Genomic DNA, 25,267 nt, shown 5'->3' with positions numbered 1-25,267 from the left:
GGTGTGGTCGCTTGCTCTCTTTGTGGTCCCTTTGTGGTGTGGTCCCTTTGCAGTCCCATGACTCTCCCTGTCCCAAATGGAGGCAGTAGGACAAAGAGGGGCCAGGCCTGGGCAGAGGGGGGCAGAATCTACTGTTACCTCTGCAGTAGTTATTCCCACACCCTCCCCACCCCTCTCTTCTCATCTTGCTAACAGAACCTGACTCTTGTCTATCAGTTAGGCAGCAACATGCCCAGGAAAGTGGGCCCCTCACTCCAGTCCCTGGCAACAAATCATTATTGCTCAGCCACACAAACGTATTCTTCTCTGCTAGTGGAAGAACCAGGAGTGGGCAGAGACATAAGGGGAGGCCTTTTGGGGCCTTCCAAGGAAGACTTTCTTCCCTGACAGAGCATTATGGAGAGAAGACCATTTTCTATTCTTTCCTTTCTTCTTGCTCAGAGTGCTGCTTTGTGGGATGGGGCTTCCTGCCATAGCAGCCATCAAACACCACGAGGAAAAAGGTCAAGAGAATCACAGTTGCAGGCCTAAACCCCAACATCAATGAGTCAGTTACTACAACAAATGCTAAAACCACCTGCCTCCAACCTGTTTGTTAAGGAAATAATGAAAGGCCCTCTGGTTTAAACCACTTAGGTGTTCAGCTACTTATAGCTAAAAGCACTCCTCACTGATACAAGTTATAAGAAGGAAAGTGGAGGCCAGACCACCATCACTGGTGACAATGAGAGAAGGAGAGATTCCCTTGGCTTTCGGGTGGAGACAGGAGCTGAGAGTCAAATGAAATTAAATCAGACTAAACACTGGTACTTCAAAATATGACCAGAAACACAAATCAGGAGTCTCCAAAATCTCTGTGGAAAAGGATGATTTTATCTTCTTAACACTCTGACATTACGGGGCAAGAAGGGAATCTGAGAATGTGATCATAACTGTTATCCCCACAGGCAATCAAGGCAGGCTCTGTGATCATCCGTGATGGATACCCAGCTGGGTATCGTCAACTAGCCAAAGGCTCTCTGTGGTCACCAACATGCTGCACTTCTCCCCACACCCTGGGCTGACTAAGCGTAGGGGAGCATTTCCCACCTTCTCAGTTTTGCTAATTACCGTAATATTTACAATATAGACTCCTCTTTGAGATGATCCTGGTTTCATTATTTTTATGCATGGACTGGTACTTTTTAGAGGAGGAAAAAAAGTAATTTAGTAATTCAGAGGAGGAGAAAAAGATTCTGTTTGTTTTTTAAGATTCTAACCATGGTGATCAGTAAATACTCCTCCACAGCCAATCTATAAACATTTTGCTTTCCTAGGACACAGATATAAACACTCACCAAAGGGCCCTGCAATCCTGAGGCCAGCTAAAGGGTTAAAGGGAGTCAGTGCTGCCCCCAAGGCTCTGATCCACACTGGGATTGGTCTGTCTTGATCAGCAAGGTCCGGTCGCTCAGGGAAACCCCAAGGCTCCACTAAAATGAGATGATTAACCCTGTTGGAGGAAGAACAAATATAATTTCAATTTGGCAAACCACCTAGGACTCTAAAGAATTAACACGATTTATAAAGCAAAGGTAGAAAAAAAACACCTTCCAAAACCTTCACATTAAAGAGAAGATGAATGGCTGACCAGTTACATCTTGTTCTTATTACATGTAAACTTTCAGATATGGTAGGATTTGAGAGGTGTATTGTAGGAAGAGAGCTGCCTTTTTCATATACGTAAATATGGATAATAAAGGGCGTGTGGAAGGGCACACTCTTGAGGAATGGTATTTGTTGTTGAAGCTACCTTCTGGTGGATGATACAGGTCACTGACCACTCAGAAAAGCCCAATGGTTCCATGCAGTGCAAGGCTGACACTGCAGAAATGACTGAAGATTAATATTACACTCATAAAATAGCTTCAGACACCAACAACAGTTATCTCCTATGAACCAATCATTCTAAAAATGTAAGAGGCATTATTAGCACATTAGGTGAGTTCAAAAGGACTTTTAAATGAACTTTCCACAAACACAGAGATAATGTAATAATGTGGGTAGAAATTTCCCCTAGTTTGGGATTCTATTTGGTGAACATGAGCACATCTACCCTACCCACAATATCACGATATACTGATCATACTGATTCTGTTCCTAACCCTTTCCTAATTTTCTTCTTTATTGACCAAAGAACATTTTCAGCCAAATCTCATGTAAAATTGTTTTGTATCATTAATAGTTTAAATTTTTCCATCTTGGGGCGCCTGGGTGGCACAGCGGTTAAGCGTCTGCCTTCGGCTCAGGGCGTGATCCCGGCGTTATGGGATCGAGCCCCACATCAGGCTCCTCCACTATGAGCCTGCTTTTTCCTCTCCCACTCCCCCTGCTTGTGTTCCCTCTCTCACTGGCTGTCTCTATCTCTGTCAAATAAATAAATAAAAATCTTTAAAAAATAAATAAATAAATAAATTTTTCCATCTTATGAAAACCTCTTCCTGCTAAGGGAAAACCAAAACTAACAGCAATACTTCCATGTGCCTGCATCCATGGTATTATATGTCATAAAAATCCTAAATAAAGCATAAAGGTCCTCATGACACAAATGATATTCAACTATAACCAAAACAGCAAACAAATGCCAGCAGAAACTTCCCAAGGATGAATGGACAATGATTCTAACATCTCTCTCCTAAGTCATAACTGAAACTAGAACATGGACACACATGGCTATTATTCTCAATATAAATAGTTTTATTATTTTTGCTTTGACTGCATTTTCTCAAACAGGAAGCTTTAGAGCACAGACCCAGTGCACAGGTCTCCAAGGGTCCTTGGAGAATACTCAGCCCAATCTTTCATCTCACAGATGAGAAGGAAGCTGCGATGCACTACGTGACCTGCCCCAAGACATGGAGAAGTAGGGCTAAAACCCGTTTCCTGACTCCAGTATACTAACCGATGCCAACAAGCCACTGGGTAGAAGGCTCTAAGAACAGACCAAGCAACGTAAGATGACACATCAGTAAAGGTAAAGCTTAACTTTTATCAACTCTAGGCCAGTCCTAACTCTATACTCTTTCAGAGCATCTGCAGAATGTAACTACCAATCTGTGTGGAGATATGTGATAAATGAGATTTCCATATACCTAAGAGTGCCTTCACTCTTAAAAGTTTTAGGAGACTATTTTCTAATAGTGTATGGGAAGGGGGAATGGAAGGGAGTTTGTTTTATTTTTTAATGGCAGAGACTAATTGATATGGACTTCCCCCTAAATTCCTCTTATTACAGTCCACAGTGAGATTTGAAGGAGGGGGAGGGGAAGGGGGGAGAAGGCATGCCAGAGGTATGGGTGGAATTAATGAAACAGTCACCCAGTTGAAAGCAGCAGAGATTCCCATTAGGAAACAGCTAGTATTATTCACTATTCACTTAGCTCCTAAAGAGAAAAATGAACTCTTTACCAAAACATACTTTACCCTAAAAGATGATTAAATTTTGTTATGAATTTATTTTGGTATCCTGCCGTCTGCTCTCAGCCTTATGTGCTAACCCAAGAAGGGGGAGGACAAAGGATACACGAGGGAGGTTAAGTCTTGTCTATCTATAGCTAAGTGATTGTTTTGTTTTCGCCTTAGTTTTTGGCTTGCCTTGTTTAATGCCAATCTCCAAAACAGCGTCCCTAGATAAAAATGCCAGTTTAACAAAATTATGAAAAGTATATATACTAGAGAAGATGACCTTTTTTTTAAGGGAGTGAACTGACCCAACAATTGTTCGATCTTACGTCTTCAGCCTAGCATGGTGCTTAGCACATAGTAAATGTTAAGTATACGTTTGGAGTATTATGTTTTTCCATGTTTCCTTTTGGTCCTTGTCTATAAGAATACACAAATTTTATAAACTATATTCATAGGGGCGCCTCCGGTTAAGTGTCCGACTGGCTCAGGTTATGACCTCAGGGTCCTGGGATCCAGCCCCATATCGGGCTCCTCATTCAGCGGGGAGTCTGCTTGTCCCTCTGCCCCTCCCCCTGCTCATTTTCTCTCTCTCTCAAAAAAACAAAACAAAACAAAAATACTCATAGAATAAGCTAGGAGTTAGTCCAGTCTGGATTTTTCTGCCCCCCCAGATGACATTAGAACACCGTTATTTCTTATATGAATCTTGCAGGTCACTACACATTAGCAGGTAGTAAAATCTACTTACAGAGTCAGAGTCAGTCTGCTGTGTTTTTAATTGTATAATTTGGAATAGAAAAATACGTAACAAGCCTGAGTATCATTGCATGAAACTTTTATTTCAGATACACACATATATAATTCTTACTGAGAGGTTATAGAAAAAGTTTGAAAACAATTTTTTAAAAGCTCTGCAAAATTGTCTAAACTGGAGTTATATGTCCTCTGCATCACTACATTTTAGTAAAAGGCCTCAGAAAATAACTGTTGCTTATTTTTGGTTGTAAGACTCATTTAAAAAGATAGACCATGCAAAGCACTTAGGTTATGGCTATCGAATAATAAATATCCAGTAAATGTTAGCTAGTTATAGTAGCAAAACTAGGAAGACTATTAGAGAAGACTTTTTTCAGGGAGCACGGGAAGACTCACATGGTGGGGGCGGGGGGGCTGGAATCATGTGAGCAGTGAGTAATTTAACTTTTATTCTTCAGGAAAGCCTGAGCACAGGTTCTGGCTCACAGATTATTATAATGTTGCACCAGACCAAGTTCCCAGGCTATCTTCCCACCAACTCTTCTAGTGAAAAGATTATCTCCTCATCTGATAGAAGTTATTTGGTTTTAATGTGTATCTAAACTATTATAGTAATCTAGACCCAATCTTCTAATATTCCACAGAGGAGAGCCTGATAGGATTTTTAGTTCATATCCAGGAGTAAGGAATGGGTCTGGCCAGACAGCACACTGCAGTCATCCTATCAGACATCTTTGTCATGAATCAAGAGACTGATTCAAACTACAGGTAAAACAAAGAACTGGCAGAGCAGGAACAAGAGAACAGCCCATCAGTTTGAAAACATTTAAAGAGGCATTCTTCTCCAGGTTGGTCATCGGAGTAGGTCTTGAATTTGAAGATGGTGAGCAGATTATAGCCTAAAGGACAAAGCAGTGGATAACATCTGCTCCAACAAGTTGGGATAGCTGAGTCTAAATGCTAACAAGGGTATATTATATAAACCTGACTTTCATGAGCTTTAAAGTCAGCCACCAGGCAGAAACAATACAAGAACATGCAAACCCAGAACCAATATTCACAGGGGAATCTAATGGACACACTTCCAGAACAAGGAAAGGAACAAGGAAAAGGAACAGGAAGAATTCTAGTCAGTGTACAAGCAAAGCATTCTCAAAATGAAGTTAGCCCCAGTTATTTCCCGTTGGCTCCAAGCCTCTGAGGGAAGAATGCAGCAGTCCCAGAGAACAACAAACTAAAGATCTCCAACTTCAAGCAGAGCAGACTTTCTCCTCAAGAGAGGTGGACAGGAAATGCTCAGCCCACCTCTGTACAGTCAGGAGAAAGAGAAAGGCAAGGTTGCAAGGTTGGATGATCTGAAAGTCATTTAGTGCAGAAGTAAAGACCAGTTGCAACCTCTTCTATCTATTCTCTTTGCTAAACACTTTCTAAGTTAATAGAAGTTTCTATAGTCTCCTTTTCCTTAGTTTATAACACAGTGCTTAGGTGTCCTGAACAGTAAGGGCCAGAAGGAAAGGAAAATTAACAGCAAAAGTGAGTGCAGAAAGGAGTGAGAAAGGAGATGGCATGTTTGGCTATTCCTGCTGGCTTACTCTACTCTCTTCCCATGCCTACCTTAAGAGGATCAGCCATGGCCTAATGAAGAAGGTTTAGCAGAATGGCAGCCACAACACCTCACACCACAAGTGGCCCTACTGTTTATGACAAAGCACATTAATTTATAAGTGAAACTACGAGGCATCTCTAATTATTACACATCATGGTAAGAGAACTGAGATGAATGAAGGTCATTTGGGGGGATGGAACATGGGAGTTGGGCTAGGGCCCAACTACAAACCGGTTCATAATTTCTCTGCTCACCAGCCACACGGCCTTTCCTGAATGGCCCAGGAATGGCAATTTCTGTCCCCACTGCGTAGAATGGTCTCCTGCTACTCTCCTCTGAGACTCAACCTCAGCTTACATTGCACTTATTTAGGATAGCACACTGGGCCAGGTTCTCATCGAGAGTTCTCACAGACCTGCCCACTCCCCTTCGCAACCCTCAGCAGCTCCTGTCCCTCAGGTGGTTAGCTGTGTCTCTTCCCCAGCTCACCTTAAGCCTTCTAAACACATACAGTCACTCGACATTCTTTAAACACAACCAACCTGCTGGAACATAATGTTAGAGTATTTCAGTCATCACCAATATTTCAATGGAGGAATCATCTAGGTGCTTTTACATAAAGCATCACAACTGCTGAATGCTTAGTTTACAATCAGTATCAAGAATTGGAAAGATATGTGATTACTGCCACAAGTTAGACCATAAAACAACTTCTATGGACAGAGGCACTGTGCTGCTCACAGAGATGAAGCACTCAGGCTGACATAATGTACCAAAAAATTAGAAAGAAAATGGATTGGGTTTTATCCGTTCTCTAGCAAAAATGCTTCCTAAACAAGAACATTAAACTAGTAGACTAGGCACTTTCATTCTTTTCCTCAAACTGTCCTATAAAAATAAACAAAGAAAAGGGGCACCTGGGTGGCTTAGTCGGTTAAGCCTCCAACTCTTGACTTTGGCTCAGGTCATGATCTCAGGGTCGTGAGATCAAGCCCCATGTTAGGCTCCGCACTTAGCAGGGAGTGTGCTTGGGATTCTCTCTCCCTCTCCCTTTGCCCCTCCCCTCAACTCCCGTGCACTCTCGCACTTTCTCTAATAAATCTTAAAAAAAAATAAACAAGGAATAAATGAATGGGACTGCCCATAAAAGATGAACATGGAAATAGCTTTGGACTAAGACAAGTAAAAAAGTGTTGTCTTTGTGTTTTTTTCCTGCATGCATAGAAACAGAAAGTGAGGAGAATCAAAGAATTAAGGGGAAACTGTTTTACTTCAGAAAGAAAAAAAAGGGAAAGACTGTATTTGTTATACCTGAAGAGGAAAAGGAAAAAGTAACTCTCTCAAAGTCCATTAGGAGAAAAAAAAAAAGACAAGAAAAAAGGCACAGTGAGTGACGGAAATTAAATGAATAAATTAATGAATAATTAATTAAATGAATAATTAAATTAAATGAAGACTATGCACGTGTAGAGGCAGGAAGTATATGTACTTCTCTCTCAATTTTGTTGTAAACCTAAAACTGCTCTTAAAAAAATAAAAATCTTTTTAAAAAAGCTGGATCAAGTGAGCTAGGTAAGAGACATTTAGAGTACGTAGCTCCATCCTCAGTTAATACTGTTAAAAGATAAACTAGGCATACTGAAAATTTTTAAGTTTATTTGAGCAAAAACCGATTTGAATGTGGCAGTCCCAAACCTGAGTGGTTAAGTGTGCTCCACCAAGAGAAGCTGAGTAAAGCCCTGTATAGAGTAGGTGTGGAAGCAAAGAAAGGAAATTATCTGATTGGCTTAAAGCCCAGTTGGCTATTTGTGATTGATTATTCTTAGGTTTTAATTTCATAACCTTGAGGTACTTACCAGCTTAGATTTTGGTTTGCTTATGTAGGCCCCCAGAGCATTAGAGCCACCTCAGTCTGATGGCTTCCTTGTTTCACTCATTTAACACTGGGCACCTACTATGTGCCAACCACAGTGGTCTGACGGAATTTCATTCAGTATTTGGGATATCTGAAAATCCAAAGAACCTCACTATTTTGAAATTAACTTGTATTTAATAACTTGTAAGTTATGCAGTGAAGAATACAGGCTTCAATATGCAAACATGGTCTACATAGTTCTACTCAAAAATCAGCCAATTTAAACGTGTTAATTATTTCAAGTGTTCTCACATTCATTTATTACAAATACTTAGTGATTCTTGGTCCTGACCCAGTAGTTCAGTTTTATTTCTAGCCTTAGATACAAGCATTCAAAAACCATTTTCTAAAATGCAGTCAGTCCAATGCAGGGATCACTGACTTTGTTTAAGATACATGTTTTGCCCACCATGTCATTCAAACTATGTTGCTATTCTCTTTCATAAATGGTTTTAAAGTGTTCATTCTCTTCTGAATCACTGATTTCCTCAGAGCACTTCATAGCTGCAAATGAAAATCTCACCAAATGACCTAAATAATAGATAGCCATGAAGGGTCAGGATTCTAAGACTTAGGGGTTTCATGGCCAGAGTCTACCCTATATGGTCCCGTATCACGTTGCCAAGGAATAAATACCACAAGACAGACATAATAAACTTCTGATAAGAAACAAAGGAAGCCCATCCACCCCTACAGCCCTGTTGTCTTATATCAGAAAAGTATCCATTTCCTTCTCTTACTTTCCATTGAGAGTAGAACACAATAAAAGACAGTAAACCCTAAAAGACAACTACAAAAAGAAAATTTGGATTTCTTTTGAAAGCAAGGGTCTGCCAATTGACAGGACTACATCATCCACCACACACAGGACTACAAACTCTCCAGAAAAACCAAGTGTTAATGCTGAAGTTGACATGAAGAACCTACAGAGGAAAAGTCAGCTGTTCGAGGGGAAGAAAACCTCGAGTACACAGGGCTGCTGCTCTACACTTCAAATCCTGTGCCGACAGCACGCCTGGAGTTCCACAATGGGGCAGCTTCACAGGTACACGCATGCCGTCTGAGAATGACCATCATCCCATGTCTCATACACAGACCTTAATGTCAAAGGTGCTTGCAATTTTGGATTTAAAAATTAGTCCAATGGAAAAATACATTAGCAACATAAAAATGTTGTTTTTTGTTTCTTTCCAAAGGCTAAGCAAAAAAAAAAAAAAAAAAAGAGCTTTTCTTCTATTTTCTTAGCACTCAAATGTGACCTCTGCTCAGAGGTGAAACAAATAATAGGATATAGTATGAGAAAATAAGGTAAAGATAGGAGGAGATGCTAAAAGATTCTGAAGCAAAATTCTGAAATCATTAATTCAATTCCTCTGAAAAAAAATTTTGTAACCATAAAGGTAGGGCACAGTACAATAAAAACCCTGTCAGATACACTTCGCAGATATATTTTCTGTACCTTACAAGTGAAAAAAACTAAAGCTTCAAGGTTGAAGGATTTGCTTTAAGCCAAAAGATAGCACTGGCACCCAGGACTTCTAATTACTCACCTTTCGGCTCGTATTATGGCTTATCATAACCTGGAAAAAGGTTAGGAAAAGACTGTTCGATCCACAGGTCTAATGATAACAATAATAATAAACAATACCACCAAAACAGTTCTTACTTGTGGCTTAAATTATAGACATCCTAAATTTGGCAAAGAGAAAGTCCTTTCTCAAGCCTTCTACCAATGTGCAGCATGTGTAACAGGAAAACCCTGACATCTTTATTTCAGCTACTAAATCGGCCATTGGTTGTGGCTATTTGGTCTCCTTTAAGAGAATCTGTCTTGTAAGGCTCAGGCTCAGACACCAACAACCACCAAGGACAGGAACTAGAGACTGGCACTTGGTGCCTCCCTTCTGTCAGCATCACTTACCGTGATGGGTACTTCAGTGAATAAGCAGCAGCCAAGAACCCACCCAAGTTGTGTCCAAGCAAGATCATTTTGTCCAATCCTAGGGCACATCTCCACTCTTCAATAGATTCCACAAACTGATTCTCCACTTCTTCTGCATCACTGTCAAACCTGGGCCTACTACTTCGTCCAAAGCCCAACAGGTCAAAAGCATAGACAGGTCTATCCGTGCAAAGATCTCCAAAATTCAGTGCCCAGAGTCCAAGACCTCCTCCAAAACCATGGAGGAGGACAAGTGGAGTCTTATTTGAAATATTAGGAGAGAACTTCAGTGTCCATATTTTATTTCCATTAGATATACGAACAGGTTCTTTTTTGTATGTGCAGGGGACACCTAATGAAAACATAAAAAAGAAATTCTGCTTAGCTTCACTACTTATGAGAAGGGGAGTATTCTCAGAGCAATCAGAAATTAATAATCTAGAAACTATCCGGTATCCATTCATATGATTTTTGCCTTCATTAGGGCATTCCTTAAAAAAGCACACATCTTATTGAAGCAGTTTATTCTCAATTACCATCTAAGTGGGAAGTTCTATCTCAGATAAATCTCAAGTACCTGTGGCCAAGGTCTTTGGCAAGTCATGTTAACTCTTTGGACTTCTTTTCACATCTACCAAATGAGAGTCTTACACTCTTAGAACTAGAGAGGAACTTAGTGCTCACTGGACCCATTATTTGAAGGTCTCTAACTCTGCAGACAATAACAAAAGAATACCTTGAATTTGTCTAACACTTGAAGATTAATCATTGAAGAATGAAGTCAGGCTCAAAAGAAACATTTTTCCCTAAAAACCACGAATTTAGTGAAGGACTAGCAGTACCTGCACTGAACACATAACTGAAATCTTAAGTCACTTCAAAGTTTAGTAGAAAAGAGGTGACAGGGTATGGCAGGAAGTCCTGGCATGATGTGCCAGGTAATGTGGGTTCAAGTCCAACAATCTCCCTAGAAAATACAAATAATCACAATTTTGTAGATAAAAACTTTTACTTGCCTTCAATGTTGTGGGACTCAATACTTTAAATCTCCCCCAAGTTGACTAAAGATGAAACCAATTTGAACTTCCTTTCATTAAATTATCAACTGAATACAGACACTTTATATATGCTACTTAATTTGTGCATATTCATCTGCAGAAGACAAATGCTGGAGAACTGGGAGTTTCTGCCCTTTAACCAAAGAAATAATCTCGGGTTTTGTACCACACAGTAGCAGCAAAGAGGAAACCCAGCATTCATTCAGAATATTAACAGAGCCCAAACCTCCAAATGGGGGGAAATGATACCAGTTTAGAAAAGATGATCCAGCATTAGAACCAAACCAAACCATGTCAGCATTTTGAACACAGATGTCTGCATATTTCCATAGAAACCATCTGTAACCTCTATTAGATAGCTCACCCTACTGCATTACAAGTCACTTGCTTTCCCATCTGATACTAAATCAAGGGCTATTTGCATTCCTATTTGCATCCCTGGAATCTAGCAGTAGGGAATCAGTATGTTTGTTAAATGCATAAATTGAGCATCTAGCACCCTTTTGTATCTCCTGACAGGATTTTTTTTTTTTTATTTTAGTAAACCACAATGTCAACTTTCCCAGTTTTGTAGGAACAAGATTACCCAAGTATACAGACTGAGTAGAAATTTATTTTCATGCTAAAAATTCATGTAAGATGGCTAACTGTCCCTTCCTATGGATATATTCAGTTACACTTACTTACTCCTGAATCATTCAAATGCACAAACAAGAAAATTCATTTGTGGTAGAGAGACTGAAAAGCAGGCATGGGCAAACATCTGCACATACATTCACAATAATCATGTATGTGAACTACTCCTCTGAATCCACTCCTAAATTGTATCAGCAGAACAAAACTACACAATAAGCACCATTGCTTAAAAGTATACCCAAAGATACCAGGACTGCCCTGACAGTACACGTTTGGGTAAATTTCAGTGCTCATAAGAAATTTAAAAAAAAAAAGGTTTCCACACCACTAAAATGCATAATTAAAGAATCCTAAGAAACTAGAATTAGAGGGAACTCTAAGGATCATTCTACCCCTTCAATTCACAGATAATAAATGGGAAACTGAGAAAGTGACTAACCCAAGATCCTGACATCACCTGATTGCAGATCTGAGCCTGGGCCAGGTTACCTTGTTCTAGTCCAGTATGTGCTCCACTACACAAGGCTACCGGTTCTGGAACACCTAGAGCCTATTACCAGATTGTAGTCAGGGGCCTTGGGGAGTCCCTGAGACCCTTTCAGGAGATCTATGAGGTCAAAACTATTTTCATAACAAAACTAAGACACCTTTTCACTCTCATTCTTTGATGGGTATGCAGCAGAGTTTTCCGGAGACCACATAGATGTGATTACCAACAGCGTGAATGCAGAAGCAGATATGAGAATCCAGCTATCTTATATTAAGCCGGACATTAAAAAGATTTGCAAACAATGCTACTTTTCTCACTACGTTTTTGTTTGGAAAGTAGTTATTTTTAGAAAACTTGTTATTTATTTTAACCCATAATGGGTTCCTCTTATTTTTAAATGAATAATTTAACATATTTTAAATAATTCAGTTTTAATTTCTAATTGGTAAATACTGATGGCTATAACTGATAAAGCTCCTTAAGGCCCTTACTAATTTAAGAGTATAACAAGAACCCAAGAACAAAAGTTTGAGAACCCCTGCCTCCCAACATTTCTGTACCTGTTGATAACAATGGAAAAGGGAAAAAGCACTTTTGCCAACAAACTAACACACAACAGACGCTTATCTCCAGTTTCTGGGCAGTGTGACCTATTTTAGCAAACAGTTAACTTACAAGAAGAAAACCTTACATTTTAAAATTTTCTCTTCAGCTTCTTTAAGGTGTGATGTAGATGTAGGGCACCACGTGGGAAGCCAACCAGTCAGCCATCCTGACCTAGAGCATCAAAAAGAACATACAAAGAGGTAAGTTAACGCTCTTCTCAACTCCCAGCTGTTACATTCGAAGAAGAGCAGAATAGGAGACTTACTGTCTATGTGATGGTGAAACTACCTACGTGTGGCAGAATCCACCTAATACATACAAAGCATTGTGGTAAAGTACTGGGGAAGAGACATTCAACTTCAGCCTGTGACCCTACAAGTAGATATCAAAATCCATATTTATGGATAGGCAGACTCCAAGTAATCAAGCAGAAATTAAAAATAAGCAGAACAAGAAAAGACAAAAAAGGCATTCACCCCAACCCACTACAAGACAGCCTCTTACCCTGGTGTTAAATGCAAAAAAGATAAAGACCATGAGTAGGTTCCCTTCAATGGCAGGCCACAGGTAGGTATAAAATCTTATGGTTGAGAGAAGAGAAATCTTATTAAAATAGGAGATTGTTTTTTTTAAAAAAATCTTCAAACTTCATGGTTCAGAGTGGGAATACACCCCTATACAAATGCAGAAGGTTGGCCTATGTATATGTAACCTGCCTAGAGTGACCTGGTTAACTGTTAGTGAAAATCTCTGGGGTCCAACATATAGGAGATGAAAACAATGACCCAGGCCTCTGGCAGAAGATAGCTAAAGAAAGAGAACAAGGAACCAAGCCTGAGGCAACAAGTGAGGAAAGATGTGGCACAGGCAGGCTTTGCTAGTAGCTAACTGAGATTTTGAGCATTTAACTCCTGGCCTGGCCGCAGCAGATCACAGGCTTATCCTAACAGTCTGGGCTACTGTGGAGCTTCAGCAGCTATTTGACAGTTAGCTAGGGCTTAGCACCTGACCAGGAGTATTTAAAGTGAGAGATTTCTGGTGAAACAGAAAATGAGGAGGAAGAAAGATAGACTACTATAGGTTTCAGATGGGAGGTATGGCCCTGAACCAGGGCTTTGGCAACAGGGATGGAGACAAGAAAATGAGGCCAAGGAATATTTAAAAATAAAACAGGCTAAAATATACAAACTTACAACTAGAAGAGGAGTAAGTTCTGGAGATCTAAAGCACAGCATAATGATTATGGTCAATAACACTGTGTTATACTTCAAAACTAAGAGACTAGATCTTAAATGTTCTCACCACAAAAAAGAAATGGTAATTATGTGATGTGACAGAGGTGCTAGCTAAATCATAACCATACTGCAGCATAAAAATGGCATATAAATGTATAAAATCAACACAGTTGTATGCCTTAAATTAACTCAATGTTATATGAAAGGAGGGGGGAATCTAATGGAGGAAACAGGTGACCCAGGAACTTTAATACATGATGGAATTAATTCATTCCACAAGTATTTATTGAGCACTTACTATGAGGAACTGTTTTAATCACTTGGGGCATATCAATTGTCAAACGGAGGTAAGAGTGATTAGTTCTTCTTGAAGGCATCGGGGAGTTGCTTTTGAACTAGATCTTTATAAAATGATTAGGATTATTTCAAAAGGTGGAGTGGTAGTTCAGGCATCCCCAGTGAAGGAAAGGGCATGAGCACATGCACATAAGGATGCATAATGTGTGTTCCGCGATAACAAATGCATTGTTTCCAATGGCTGCTGTAACAAATTACCACAAACTTGGTAGCTTAATAAAACAACAGAAATTTATTCATGGCCACACTCCCAACAGAGGCTTTAGGGGAAAATCCATTCCTCGCCCTCTTCTTCGTTCTGGTGGCTGCTGGTATTCTTTATCTGTGGCAGGGTGACTCCAGTTATCTGTGTCCATTACCACATTGCCTTGTGTGTGACTTCTCTTCTGCCTGTTGTAATCTCCCTCTGCCTCTCACTTATAGAATCACTAGTGATGGCATTTAGGGCCCACCCAGATAACCCAGGATCATCTCACAGTTCCTAACTTAATCAGTTAAATTGGAACTCTGCAAAATCTTTGCCATATAAAGTAACACAGGTTCTGAGGTCTAGAAAATGCACACATCTTTGGAGACCATTATCTTTGGGGATGACTACCACAAATACAAAGCATGGAGTGTTTTTGCAAGATAAAATATTTAAACATTCAATAAATGGTAGTTGACATTATACTGATAACAAAACAACAATTCACTAAAATTATGTGGCATTAATTAGTGATTCCTAAAATGAGAGTTTTAACTATGGTTCAGAAGTACTTCAGAAATAGAAATTGACAAAGAATTGTCATTTTACATCACTCCTTACCTCAAAGGTAAGGCTACTTCTAGTTGACCTTCAATAGGAAACTCAGTCCTGTTCCAACTTTTTGCTAGACATTCTAGTATCATTTTTGTCATTTCTTATTCTCTGTTTTCTAGCCATACAATATTCCCTAGTCTCTTGCTTCCTGGCCCTAAATATCCTTGGAATATGCATCTCCCCTTCTTTTCATGATCCATTATAACTCTCACCAACCTTAAATCAGATTTCATTCCCCCCCTCACCCACATACCCAAATGGGATTAGATCAAGGTGGCAGGATAGCACCCCATTCTCAAGCTCTATTCTTTTCCTTCTCAAGCCGTGTTACAACATTCTTATTTACTCACCAATACCCTCACCCAACTGTATGATCCTTAAAGGGAAGGACTCTGTGTTCACCAATGCATATTACTATACATGGTGTTATAAATGCAGTTATTGCTCCATCTGAAATGTACTGGCTGCAATGAATTACAAGTGGATCACTTGAGTAACAAGAGAATTTTCTGGGATGATAGTGACATTCTCTATCGTAACAGATGACTGGATTACACAGATGTATGCATATGTCAAAATTCAGCAAATGAACACTTAAAATTTAAGCATTTCATCATTAATACAATTTTATGCTAAAAAGAAAAAATAAAACAGGTTAGATTTGATAACTGGTTGAATAGAAAGAAGGTGTAATAGAGGATTGCTAGGTTTCTGAATCAGGTACCATTAACACCACAGAGAACACATGAAGAAGAATAGGTGTGAGTAGAGAAATGTGCTAAGTTTGGAGGGGTGGATCTAGCATCCAGCTTTTTCTAAGCTTTGTGGGTTCATCCTACATTTTCCTGCCCTATAGAATTTCTCTAAGCGTTATATGTAACAGCCGCTCAATAAATGTTTTGCAGAATGATTAAGTCACTCACAATACAGGGTATTCTCAATCCAAGTTATTCCCATTCTGTAGATGCGGAAAGTAAGGTTCAGAAATGTTAAACACCAGGTTCAAAAGTATTAAGGTAGTAAAGAAATGGTACAAGTAGAGATTTAAATTTAATTCCGAGTGACTTCAAAGACCTTTTTTCCTCAGGTGACTACCTTCCTTAAAATGTGTGAAGAACTATCATGACCTACAGGATAAAGTTACAGGACAAAGTCACATTCCTTAGGCCTGCATGGAAAAGAAGATATATAATAGCCTGCATTATAACCAGGCTCCACTCCAAATGTTCTCTGTGCTGGTTTCAAATGAACAGGGTAAGAGGATATGACCCCTAGGCATCCCCCACAAATGTTACATATAACTTATCATCAAGGTAAAAACATAATAGAAAACATTATTAGTCTATTTGTAATTATATAAAGCTATTTATAAATTATCAAGGAAAAACAATTCAAGGTTTTAAGCAATGAGTTTTTCAATCATTCAACAATTTATCAATTGTTGGGAAAAAAAAAACAGTTAACAAGCAGTTAAAAGAATCTCATGATCTTTGGAGCTTAAAATTTAAAAAGTAAACCATTATTAAGCTGAAGCTCTTTTGTCCTTGACCAGGAATGGTCATTAAAGTCTATGTTAGGCCACAAAAATATGAGCTAGTACCAAGAGGAAGTTACTTACAACTCAGTCTCATCAGTTGTCTTAAACAGCCCTCAAATCATAGCACAGTTCTTTGCCAGAGGGAATCAGAGGTCAGTACAAAAAATAAATAAATAAATAAAGTGAAATGAACTATAGTCTACTATTACTCCAACTGACATCATGTTGGGGCAAAGAAAACACAAACGCAATCTTCGCTTCAGTCTTTAAAAAAATTTACATACTGTACTATGTACAGGTCCTCAAGTTTAAAATGTTATATAATAGCCTGCAATAGGAATTATGCCTACCCCTCACCACAAACCCAATTTGCAAAGGACAGGATGTCTTGTCCACTCATTTTGCCTCCTAGTGATGGGCTGAGCTCAAAGAGAAAAGGCAAAACAATGTTTTTATGTCTGCAAGTCTAGTGCATTACACTAAAAATCAGGGCTCTTCAACCACAAGAGCTACTAACCCTCTTCAGGTTTTCACAGCAATCTTTTAATCAAAGCAGATAATTGTTTTTAAGTGGAGTTTTTCTGAAGTATATTTAAGCTGAAAAAATCTATATTTAACAAAGCATAGGAAAATATTTTATTTTCACTCAATGGAATTGTAAAGATACCTCTCTTTCCCTAAGCCTTGATAATATTTCTGTCCAGCTTTGCCTAAACCAGATGATAAAACGTTTTATAGAAACTGTCTTCTACTTCTTTCTTAGAGATACTCTACACAATTGAGTCCCACACACAAATTGGCTCAAAGGAACATTTCTAAAGAGTGGAAGGAAAGCTGAGGTCTATCTTTTCTTTTCTTTTTTTTTTCAAAGATTTTCTTTTTATTTATGTGACAGAGAGACAGCCAGGAGAGAGGGAACACAGCAGGGGAGTGGGAGAGAAGAAGCAGGCTCCCAGCGGAGGAGCCCGATGTGGGACTCGATCCTGGCGTTCCGGGATCAGGACCTGAGCCTAAGAGGCTTAATGACTACGTTACCCAGGCTCCCCGAGGTCTATCTTTTCTTTCTTTTCTTTCCCTTACTTGCTCAACCTTTGTTCTTGAGTTCCCACAGTTGAACTTACAATGTCTGTTGCTTCAACCCTCCAAAACATTGATTCGGCCTCACCTCCTGTCTTTGGGGTAAATTAAACTCATCTTCAAAGAGACCCTTTGCCCCTTCCACAAAATTTCCTGTGTTCTCCAGTGTTGTTCTACATTCTAGGCTTAGTGTGTGGAAGACTGAAACTAAGAACCCAAGACTGAAGCTTGTCAGATATCCAGCCATTCTTCTAAGGTCACAAAATCCAAAGTAAATATTAAATTCATGTAGCCCAGCTATGAAACAGTAAACAAGAAAACAAAACAAAACAGTAAATGAGATACAGGGCTTCCTCCTCAGAGCTTTGGAACATGAAAAGAAAAGCAAAACTCAACTTCCCCATTTTATTTAAGCAGATAATCAATAAACACCATCACCCACTGCCGAGGCCCTAACTTTGGAAGTAACCCAAATGTCAATCACAATGTAAAGAAAAAGCTATTCGTCCTAGGGACTGTATCTATTTAAGACAACAGGAAGACTTACCAAAAAGTGCACCAAAGGGTTTTCTACACAGCCCCATCAACTGAGCACTAACCTCTCAGCAAGGCTGAGGATCTAAGTACTAATGCATCTAATCTAAAAACCAAATAAAAGGAATCTTGCTTTATAACTCTGTAATAAATATAGAGAATCTTTTTAGTGAGCAGACTTCCAAGTTAAAAAAAAAAAAAACAACTTTGAAAGACTACACTAGAGGTGACGTTCTAAAGAAAGACAAAAAAGATGTGCTTAACATATTAATAGAGTTTATCAACTTAAGAATCTGATTTTAAGCATCCTGCCTTTGAGAGATAAACACTGATTTTTTTTCCCCTTAACTTTCTACCTAATCTTTTGGGTTTTTTTAAAGATTTTATTTATTTATCAGAGAGGGAGCACACAAGCAGGGGGAGTGGCAGGCGGAGGGAGAAGCAGGCTTCCTGCTGAGCAAGGAGCCTGAGGTAGGACTGGATCCCAGGACCCCAGGATCATGACCTGAGCTACCCAGGCATCCCCACCTAATCTTTTTTTTTTAAATAACATTGTACTTATACCCTATTGCCATCAACATTTAAGTTTCCTGGTAAGCCCTGTTTTGTTCTCTTAGACATTTGACTATCTATAGTATTACCAAACCTGAATTGCACAATCTACAAATATTGTGAAACAGGTTTCAAAGTTTTCTGAAGAAAATATACAAAAGTCTGGCCAATTTCCACACACTGTTGGCCACTTAAATAACGTTTCTAATTAGGTTATAAGTAAAGAGGATTTCATTATATTACAATTTTGTTTAAAATGGCCTCCATCTCTATACTGGTATTGTCAAGAGAGAAAAGTTTGTTTATTATTGCTCTCTACCCTAGTCTAAGTACAGTATTCTCTCTCATTTAGAGAAACTATGAGGTTTTGCTTCTTTTGTAAATATCCAAAATGATTAGAGGTGTGAATATACACATTCTTCTAAAATAATTCCTCAACCAATGAATGATTAAAAACTTCCAAAATGGACATTACAACACTTTTGCAAATAAAGGCCTTCTTTCCTGGGTAATGGTTTCTTAAATCCTATTCTTGGAAAGGAGGAACAGAATATGTCTCAAATAGCCATAATTTAGGTGACTATCATGACCTTTCATTTTAAATAAATAATAACTCACATGATTCAAATTATCACTAACCATTGGATCAATGATAATCCAGGCCCTCTAATATATTTTAATGCATTAATTCACATTCTTTAACTTTTTACCCGCTATGTTTCTAACCTGTAACTTTTAAAGATCCAATTGTTTCCTACCTTGTCTCACACAGTAAACAAACCATCCTGGAGTCAGACACAGCATCAACCGTATTTAAAGAAAACTACAGGTGTACTTTAGATTTACACTGCTGAACAAATCCAAGTGGCATTTCATGTTACTTCTAAAATAAGTTTATCTACTAGATAAATAAAAACTAAAAATTCCAAGTCTCAAACTGAGTAATAATTTTTAATAATAATAAAAATCATCTTTCCACACAATTCTTTATGATTCACAATCAGGAGTGAGAAATTACAGAACCACGAGGTTCTACAGACTAAAAACCTAACAATATAATATTTCTGAATGGCTACTATAAGTAATATAAATCAAATCCTTAAGGACTCCATTCAGAGTCATCTGTAATTCTTAAATGTATTATCCAGTGTTGTTTTTATTAAGTGGACCATCCTGGGACTTTACAATTGTTTGTTAAGTTCTTCATCACAGGACTGAAATCTCCATTTGCTGATCTGTGACTGGCATTTTGGAGAACAGTCAAAACAATGAAGTACGAGTTGGCTCGCGCAAGGTCAAGAAATAGAATCATATTCTCAACCTCCCCAATACAAGTTTATGATCTTAGTTGTTGTCCTAGTCAAATTCAAAACTTGAATTCTTATGAATATACCTTTTGAGGTTCTTTAAATATCTTAGGATGAAAAAATATCAAGTTACAAAGCTGCAAAATAAATTATCAATAACTAGGTTTTTTATCTTAATGTTTGTGTCAGCATAAATTTACAACATTGAAGTGTTTAATTCAATAAACATTTATTGAAGCTTATTATTTATGAAGGCCCTTTAGGCTCTACCAGACGTTTGTGTAAGACAAAAGTTTTGACCTCAATGAACTGACAAAACAAACAAATAGCTATACTATAAAACATGGTATAAGTGTCATAAAGAAATTTTAGGAGAATACCATAGGCCTTTAGAGAAGGAAGATCACAATCTGTGCTGGGTCAGAGAAAACAACGTGAACCAAGACACGAGGGGAAATAGGATGAGCAAGGAACATGTTTAGGAAACAATGAAAGCTTGGCTAGATCCCAGTGCACAGGGAGGAAGTCAGACTCCAAAGATAGATAAGAGCCAAGCTCTCTACAAAGGGCTTTAAGTCAGGCTGAGCACCTATAATAAAGCCACTGTGTGCGGCTGTGCTACAGTAAGACTGTGCCTCTTGGGGAGAGAAAGTAACTGATGAAATAAGCTTTGTTGAAAGCACAGGGACAAAATGGGTTACTAAAAGCCTGCTATAGGGGCACCTGGGTGGCTCAGTTGGTTAAGGGTTTGTTTTCAGCTCAGGGCATGATCTCAGGGTCCTGGGATAGAGCCCCACATTGGGCTCCTTGCTCAGCGGGAAGCTGGCTACTCCGGCTCCCTCTTCCCCTACTTGTGCTCTCGCTCTTTCTCTCTCTAATAAATAAATAAAATCTTAAAAAAAAATAAAGCGTGCTATAAGCCAGAAAAGGGAATATGAAGGGTCTGAACCAGGTGATTTCCAGGAGATACTGGAAATGGAAAGCTGATGTACTTAGACTGGACTTGGTAGATTTGGTATTCAGGGCAATGAAGAGGGAAGGGGGCAGTCAAAAGATCAGGCCACAGTTCTGAACCTGGATGACCAGAAGAACATTAAGCACCCTAATGAAAATAGGAAATCAAGGGGAAAAACTGGACTTTTTGTGTTGTTTAGTTCAGGGGAAGAAAGGTGAAAATGACATCTGAGTCTGGACATGTTACATTTGAGGAATAAAGTGCAAACATCTGGCACACAATTAGAAACAACACTAGAGTACTCCATCATGAGGATGAGATTTCACTTCTTGCCACAGAAAAGATCCTTCAAGGAGTATAAGTAAACAAGACAAAATATGAAAGCAAAGATAAGAGATGAAGATAGAATCTTGGAGAATTATGACATTTAAAGAATGAGAAAAGGAAGAGAACCTAATAAAAGTAACTACTGGTCTGAGGTAAGGCATGAAGCAAAATATCTTAAGAGCTACAGTGTCTGATAAGAATTTCAATATGGAGAAGCTATCTTTACAGTGCCAACACTGAGAAAGACCCAAGGAAGCTAAGAACCCAGAAAAATAAAAGCCCACTGGGATGTGTCATTGAGAAATGTGATTAAGAAGTCGGATAGCAAGGATTTGAAAAGGAGAGATGGCAACAGAGGTAAGTCATTGATCTTAGCAGTCTTTTAAAAATAGCAAAACCCACTAGCCTACCACCAAGGGAAAGAACTACAGTCAAATACTAATGTAAATCCAACAGGTGGCTAGTAAATCCACTGGAGGAGGGGGGAATCCTTTACTTGTAACATTTTATGATTTCTATGAAGTAAATACTACCAGCATGGCTGATTTCAAGTTGCCAAAAGTTGGCAAAACTCCTGAAAATTTAGCAATGGTTGCCAGTATAAGCCAACTGCAACACATCACAGCAAACCACCTATTTTACTGTCTGCTCTGCAACTGAGCAATTCCGTCACAGCTTTCCTCTAAACTCAAGAGATACCTTCTCTGGGACAACCTTGCAGCAATTCACATAAGTTTTCCCTATTCTTGTTACATTTAGCTTTCTCAACTGTATTGCAAGGGAAAAGGGTTAGATGTTGAAAGCCTAATGGCTTCCAGGCATGCCTGTCTTCACTAAGAAAGTCACAAAGAAAAAAACCAAGAATCATATGTGCCAAAGAGCCTTCCTAAGACCATTTTATAATTGTTTCCTTTGTTAATCTCAATTCCCCATTTAAACCTGAAATGTCTTAAAGACAGGGAATTTGATTCAAGACCTGTTTTCCCACAACCTACATTGGCTCTTGGGATAGTTCTATTGTTGATTAAGCAAAAATTTTTTTTAAATAAGCTCTGTATCAATGCAAGGATTAAATAACAAATTGTCAATGGAGTAAGCACAACAAACAAGAACCAAACATCCCACATGAGTCCCAGTCCAACTGAGAAGCAGCAGAGACATTGGAGAGGACACTAAACTAAATCTAAACACCTGGGGAGCTCCAAACCAGCTCTGCCACTTGCTAGTGGGAGCCCTTTCAGTTGCAGTTGCAAATGAAAAATGGACAGCAATACCACGCACACAGGGCTGACCTTAGGTTTACTATAAACACCTTTAGGCAGCACCTAGCAGGAGCAGGTACTTGCGTCTACTTGGTACAGTTCAGAAGACAACACTAGTATGGGCAATGGATGGACACTGCTCAAGTATACTGCCAAGAGTACCAAGGAGGCCCACCTCTGTCATGGGACTATGGCTGCTCAGCTGCTAAAGATTTTTTTATAGTCTGTCCCCAATGACCTGTGGACATCACCCAATCCACAAATTCCTTTCACAGTCATGCCCTGGACTCCCAGGTCCCACAACAATATGGAGACCAAAGAGTCCATCTAAAAGCAGTTTCAGAAAGAGCAAAAAATGTTATGACAAACTAGGTGGAAACATGCTACCAGTTAGGTTCCTTCTTGTGCCCACATGAGGACATTCAGCATCTTACTTCGACAAGGAAGTTAGTTCATCAACAAACCAAAACAATGGATCCATTCATAATGTAAACAAACTTCAAGGGAAGAACTTAGTTTCTAATATTTCAAAACTGTCACCCCCCACCCCATATCCTTCCAAATACAACTGTGTTCACGGTAATCCATATTGACTTCTATCATTTAGGTTATGTTTCATACGCAAGTTTCTCCAGACATCTGAAGTAGAATAGTTATTCAAATATTAAACACATATACGGAAACAAAGAAGTTTATTTACTTTCCAAAAGAAATGACTAGCCTTGAGAAAATATGGCAATAATATTCATAATCTAATTTTTCCACTAATTAATTGCTATTTGACTACTGACAAGGGCATGAAGTTAGTTACAGGTGGAAGAGAATAATTTAAACTTAGTATATTTGTGTATCAAAAAGTTTCACGATGGACATCTGTCCTCCAAATTTCATAGTTTTCTACATATACATATGTTCTGAGGAGCAAACACACACAGTTCTCTGGTAACGCCAGAACACTTAGAAGCAAAGGAAGATCTCTGAAAGATGATTACTTCTGAACTTGCTATCTATATCGTGTTAACTTTCTATTAAGTATCTATATATTAAACGCTTTCTGAAACCCAAAGTCATATACCCACGTCCCCAGCCCCCTTTCCCTCACGCTGGGGTCCTCCTTCCCCCGACACCCCCAATCTCCTGCACTTTCCAGGGTGAATTTGGGCTCTCCCATCTCCTACGGCCCCAGGGAAGCGCCGCCCCTTCCCCCAGGCCCCGGAGGCTCTGCCCAGGCGGCGCATTCGTTCTTGTCCCGGGCTGGACAGAGAACAGTACGCACCTGCAGGCAGTAGCCGCGCTCGGAAGTGCACGAGTGACTGAGCCGCTTTCCCTGTCTCAAGGCAGGTGTGGGGACGCCCGGTCACCGGCCGCCCTGGGGCAGGCGAAGTCCGAGGAGTCCCCGGATGACAAGCCCAGTGTGGGTGCCGGACCACCCTTAACCCGAGCCCCTCCGCGCGGAGGTCCAGCGGCCTTCGGCGTGGCCGGGTCGGATTCACACACTTCCCCCGCGTCGGCGCCGAGAGGCGCCCGGCAGGGACAGAGCCAGGCCGGGGCGTCTCTCGGGTCGCAGCGCAGTCTCACGCCGGGCCGGACCATAAAGAGGCCAGGCGGGGTACGAGTCGTCGGCGATGCCGCCCGCCCCGGCCTGGGCCAGTGTGGAAGGCGCGATCCCGAGCGCCACGAAGTCCCGAGCGCAACTCACCTCTCGCAGGTGTCCGCCGAGTCCACCTCCTCCTCCTCCGCTGCCATGGCCGCCGTCACTGCACGAGAGCCGGAAGGCGCCTTCAAGCCGGCTGACAGGCCGACTGGGACACCGGGAGCCGCCTCCGCCCTTAAGGCCACCGCCGCCCGCGCATGCGTCGCCCTCCCATTCGCAAGACGCGGCGGCGAGGCCGCGCGCGAGCGCGTGCCCGACTATCTCCACCCACATTGACCAGCTGCGCGTGCGCCCAATGGCAGGCGCGCTAGTGTATGGGCGCTGGGCGGGGTTGTCAACCCTGGAACCGGTAAGACTTACCTGGCAGTGTTAGGTAGTAACTGGTTTCAGTCATGACCGTGTTAATGCATCAAACCCTAATATTAACTGCCAGTGCCGGGCACGAGGCAGGCATTCTAGAAGTACCCTGGGACTTTCGCTGGAAGAGCTAAGATAGTATCCCAAAAACGCTACTTTGGCGAATGGAACTGCAGCAATGGAGGGGACTCTGGCCTTCCGCCTGCCCGTCCCTGCAGGTGGGTAGCCCCTTGGGTGACTAAGGACTCTTCAATCAGTCAATATTCACTGACGTGCTGGGGTTACATTAGTGGCCAGAACAAGCAACTCCCTTTAGCCCTGAGCTATATATATTGGAAGGATGTAAAGTCAGTATGTAGGTACTTAAAGTTCTTGAGGGGCATTCACTAACATAAATGTCAACATTGTTGACCTGTTTTCAAGTCTTTCAGCCATCAGATACTGCCGGGTTTTGTAATTATACCTCTCCCTATGGTAGGGGCCAAGGGCAGGCTGCCTCCAAATATGCCACTTTGGCATAATGATTATTTAAATAAAAGTTATTTAAGAGAATCTATGTAGGAAGGACACTCAGACCCTCCTCTGTCCCCTGAAAACAGGAAATAAATCTCCATGTGATAGATACCATCTCTGCGCCAGGAGGTAAAGAGACAGCCTTATCGCCAGACATGGGAAATTTAGAGCCAAGAGGGGTTTATAAACAACCCTAGCTACTTTTCACTAATTTACTATCCCAGCCCAAATTCTGTTTAGAATTCCTTACTAAGTGAAGCTTTCAAAGTTAAGTTTTCTATATCCTGTCAATTCTTCACAGATATGTTGTCTCTTTGTCTGGAAAGTATAAACCCTGCCTGCCTT

The 25,267-nt window shown here is 40.1% G+C and overlaps 1 protein-coding gene across 18 annotated transcripts in view; it reads right to left on the bottom strand.

Moving 5' to 3' along the window:
* ABHD5 (abhydrolase domain containing 5, lysophosphatidic acid acyltransferase) overlaps nucleotides 1-24,278 on the bottom strand; it is a 54,058-nt gene extending 29,780 nt beyond the window's left edge. For 17 of the 18 annotated variants that reach the window (XR_004626055.1, XR_004626051.1, XR_004626050.1 and 14 more), the window contains exons 1-4: nucleotides 24,098-24,278; nucleotides 12,539-12,633; nucleotides 9,643-10,015; nucleotides 1,338-1,492 (exon numbers count right to left, since the gene is read on the bottom strand). Coding sequence is in view for 10 of the 18 variants with exons in the window: in XM_034662335.1 (XP_034518226.1) it covers nucleotides 1,338-1,492; nucleotides 9,643-10,015; nucleotides 12,539-12,633; nucleotides 24,098-24,144 (670 nt within the window). In the remaining 8 variants the exon portion in view is untranslated. The remainder of the gene's footprint in view (nucleotides 1-1,337; nucleotides 1,493-9,642; nucleotides 10,016-12,538; nucleotides 12,634-24,097) is intronic. The other variant, XM_002927277.4, reaches the window with a different exon arrangement.
* Between the last annotated feature and the right edge of the window lie 989 nt (nucleotides 24,279-25,267).

The sequence above is a fragment of the Ailuropoda melanoleuca genome, chromosome 6, assembly GCF_002007445.2.
Source record: "Ailuropoda melanoleuca isolate Jingjing chromosome 6, ASM200744v2, whole genome shotgun sequence".
Lineage (NCBI taxonomy): Eukaryota > Metazoa > Chordata > Mammalia > Carnivora > Ursidae > Ailuropoda > Ailuropoda melanoleuca.
Note: the sequence above shows the minus strand (reverse complement) of the source record. Positions and strands in the feature narration are given on the sequence as shown.